General features: G+C 40.2%; 1 protein-coding gene across 1 annotated transcript in view; it reads left to right on the top strand.

The window, feature by feature from the left end:
* Magi3 (membrane associated guanylate kinase, WW and PDZ domain containing 3) overlaps positions 1 to 4405 on the top strand; it is a gene marked incomplete at its 5' end in the record, with an annotated part of 238408 nt that continues 234003 nt past the window's right edge. Inside the window, 1 exon segment of the mRNA XM_005388980.2 lies at positions 1 to 371. Coding sequence (XP_005389037.1) covers positions 56 to 371 — 316 coding nt within the window.

Genomic DNA, 4405 nt, shown 5'->3' on the forward strand with positions numbered 1-4405 from the left:
GAGGGGCCGGCGCGCGCCCGCGCGGGGGCTGCCCCATGGTGCAGCGGGGTCCGGGATGTCGAAGACGCTGAAGAAGAAGAAGCACTGGCTCAGCAAGGTGCAGGAGTGCGCGGTGTCCTGGGCCGGGCCCCCGGGCGACTTGGGCGCCGAGATCCGCGGCGGCGCGGAGCGCGGCGAGTTCCCCTACCTGGGGCGGCTCCGCGAGGAGCCCGGCGGGGGCACCTGCTGCGTCGTGTCGGGCAAGGCGCCCAGCCCCGGGGATGTGCTGCTGGAGGTGAACGGGACGCCCGTCAGCGGGCTCACCAACCGGGACACCTTGGCTGTCATCCGCCACTTCCGCGAGCCCATCCGTCTGAAGACCGTGAAGCCAGGTACCGGCCCTGCCTTTCGGTCTCGAGGTTGGGAAGGGCCGGGCGGGCGTCCCGGAGCGGCCGCGCCTCCCCGCCTTTGTCGTCCTGGGCAACCTTAGACCTCTGGAGTGTGCCTGACTCCCTGGGGAGGAGGACGGGTGACGCCGGTGCTTCCCATTTTGCCAGTGGGAAAACTGAGCCCTGGCTCGGCGGGCTGCGCTGCGAGTTGTCACCGAATTGTAGCCAGAAGCTGGGTTTCCCTCTTTGTGGCTCGGGCTCCCACCGCAGACAAGAGTTTTTGGCTAGAGGAGGCCAGCCCTTTCCTGTTCTCTGTGGAAAAGGGTCTCAGAATCGTAGCGTTCTTTCTCTTTGGACCGGTCTGATGCGTCTTAGGCACTGGGAAATGGTTTTTACTATCAGGGTATTCGGTGCCAGGTACCACCTAGTGTACCCGGAGGCTTAGCTGCTTCAGGGTTTCTTGCATAGCAGCAGATGTCTCGGAGCTGACAGCCTAACTCAGTCCAGGTGTTCAGGTGTCTGGGTACCGGTGAGGGTACAGTGTATGGTACGTGACATGGGGTGCTGTTGCAAGGAGCTCTTGAAGAGACTTTGGGTTTTAAAAGAAGACCTAGGTGCCTAGCTGAGTAAATGCTTTTTGTAAAGCTTTCTATTTTACAGAATTTGGTTTAGTAGGTAAAAAAGCTCCTGTTGCTACCCTGGTGTCCTTTATGCTAGTAAAATCTGCTGCAAAGCACCTTAGTTTCGGGCATACTTGCTAGTTTCATAGCATTGATCAGACTGCACACAGTGAGATTAGATAGTATATAGTAAGTAGTCTTACGTTGAGAACATTCTTGGTCGTTTCAGCTTTGATAAAATGTGGTTCAGTAGACATACTGAGTTGTATGTAGATAAGCGAATTATGTTCACATTATTACCAAGCTGTTTTTTGCTGAATGTGCTCCACTAATGTACAGTGCAGCAAAACATAATGGGCAGCCTAATTGTGATCTGATCCATCCCTTTACTGAAAAACACCAGAAAATTCTGGAGAAAAATGAATCCGCGCTCTCTCTCATTTTCTTTCTCAGCAGCTCACTTTGGAAATGTCTCTTTATAATAGTCCTTGAGCTTAATGGGAACTGATAGTTTGCGATGCGGTGTACATAGGTGTGTTGTGAGTATTCACACAGAGTTCCACAACGTTATGATTTTCTAAATATAGGCTGTTCTGTTATATTCATTCAGCGTTTATGTGTATGTGGGGATGTGAGGTTTTATTTCTGTTGTGAATTTTTAGAACTCTGGCTGACTTTATTATTTATTTGTTTATTTGTTTATTTTTGGTACTGGGAATCGAACTCAGGACCTTTCACTTGCCAGGCAGGCGCTGTGCCACTGAGCTATCTCCCTCACCCTGGCTGACTTTAAGCAGCTTTTTCTGTGTAGTTTTGAAAATTGTAAAATTCTTTCTTAGTTTTCACTGTTAAAGCCATAAGTGAAAGGAAGAGGAGAGACTGGGGGCTGTAACCCAGCCTGGGGGGACCACTGTCCATAACATGCCACACAATATGCAAAACATTGTGTAGACAGCATTTGCTAGTCTAGGTGCCATTTAGTTCAAATTCCCTTGAGTCAGTGAATAATGAGAACATCTGCATCATTGCTTTGTGTTTTGTTTTGATTAGTTGGGGCATGGATGAGAGTATAGCTATTATTTAAAAAGAATATTCTTAAAGCTGATAGGGAAGCTGGTATATTTCAAATTATTATGATTCTATTGGAAGACTAGAGAAATAACTCTCTAATATTAGTCTAGTTTACACATTACACATTTTTCACTTTTACATCAAGTTTAATAAAATATTTCAACGTTTAGGGTGTGTGCAGTAGCATTAATGGTGTTGAATAAAAGGCTACACTACGGTTGGCATTTTTATAATAATGAAATTTTGCCCTCTTGGCAACCAAAGACACTGTCCTATTTTAAATATTTAGCCAAATAATGGAAATAACACATTAATTACTGCAGCACATTTTGTAATCATTAATAGTAGTCAGAATGCTATGATTTATTTTTAAAAGATATACACTGCATCAATAATTTCTAATGGAAACCATAATATGTGTCATCTGAGATTAATACTCATTTCTCAGCAAGTTGTAACTTAAAATTTTTAATTTCTCCTGTTAAATGTAATGTTAAACGTTGCTTAAGGACAGCATTTGTTATAAACTAGCAAGATTTTTACAGGTTAAACAAAAACTTTAAATATTAGAAATTAAGAACTTAAAGATCTTTGATTAAGAACAGCATAAATATTATCTCCAGAGGAGCTACAGAATCTTACAGTTGTGATTCATTTAGAAAAGTATGAAAATACAGAGTAAAGAGATTTAAAAGAAACTTGCGCTGCCCTTTGTTTCTTTTTATCTGAACTTTGTGAGAGAAACAGATTTTTCAGTTTAATAAGGTAAAGTGTCCTTAGAATTCGCCTCTTGTCTTGACTAGTAACTCTTGTTAAACTGTATCATAACATGTCATTTAGAAATTATCACAGTGTAAGAATGAAATGTAACCATTTCTGTAAGATGTAATATTAATGGGGAATGATCTCACATTGTTTTCTGATAGAAGTCCATGGCAGAAGGATGAGCTGGAGTGTAGGATAAGGCTGCAGCAGCACTAATTCCTCTTAGCTTTCCCATTTGATTAGTGGGTGCTAAGGGAAGTCCAGCCAACACCAGTGTCATCAACCAGATGAGTTAATGAAGGTTCTTTCTGGCAGTGACTTGTCTTCAGCTTTGATTCAGTTTTTTTTCCCTTTCTTTTGTTATTTTAAATGGGTAATGTAAAAAAAAAGCTCTTTAAAATTCAGTTCCTAATCTGAAGCTTTCCCTGAGAGAATTACTGAGTTTCTTGTTTTATTAATGTAGAACTTAGCAGTCAGTACTTTTCCTGCTTCTAGAGTTTAGTTCCACCTCTTACTTTACCCAGCAGATACCTGTTTCATACCTATGACCCTGTATATTTATATTTCCACAGAGAGAAAGGAATTTGAACTTAGGATTTTCCCAGTAGTAAAGGAAGTTGAACTTGGGACTCCTGGTGAAATTGTTTCACGAGATAGCCCTGTGGCCAGCATTCGTTTCTTCGATTTTTTTACTTCAGAGCATATTCAGTTTCTAAATAGTTTCTATTCTGATTGAGACAAGTAGTTGATTTTGTTTTGAAATTCCTTAAACTATGAATGTGCAGTTTATTTATATAGCATATAAATATTTGCTTTTCAGTATATCATTAAACACATATTCAGCAGTTGTAAATTACGTGGATTGTATTCCAGAGATTAAGTATTGATATATTAATGTAGACAGTACATGATGTCATTGTCTACTGCCTTACCACACATTGTACTCGACTAGTTTTGAAGTCTATTACTATGGCTAGAGATCAGAATCACAGGGAGTAGTAGTACAGTTTAAATAAAAACTAATTCAGAACAGAGCTTGTATAGTGTTAAGTATAGGTAAAGTATTCACCACTGATTCTGAGGCATTCTGTTTCTAAGGGATTTTTATTACAAAGACCTCATTCCTAGAAATGCATTCCCTTTTGATGAAGACACATTACTGGATGCTTTTTTTTTTTTTTTTTTATTTTAAGGATAAATTAACAGACATACAACATTTTACAACATATCACAAGCACAATACAGACAATACAGAGTTACAAACAAAGTGGTAGGGAATTAACTTTAAATAAGGAATTTTTATGATATGTAAATAATAAAATCTTTCTTTTAATTCTTGGATCTTTTTGTTGGCTTTGTTTAATGGGTAATTTAGGATTTCAGTGAGTTTTGTTTAGGTGTTTGTAATAGATGAAGAAAAGTTAAGAGAAATGAGACTTCATAGGATTGCAATACAATAAATTAGTCAGTACTTTTTGTTCAACAACAGAAACTAGAGATTAGATTAGGGAAAATAGCATCAAATTTCGATAAACTTTAAATTTGAAACTCCATTTTTTCTTTGTGTTTTTTTGTTTTTTT

The sequence above is a fragment of the Chinchilla lanigera genome, unplaced genomic scaffold (assembly GCF_000276665.1).
Source record: "Chinchilla lanigera isolate Chin_1 unplaced genomic scaffold, ChiLan1.0 scaffold00034, whole genome shotgun sequence".
Taxonomy (NCBI): Eukaryota; Metazoa; Chordata; class Mammalia; order Rodentia; family Chinchillidae; genus Chinchilla; species Chinchilla lanigera.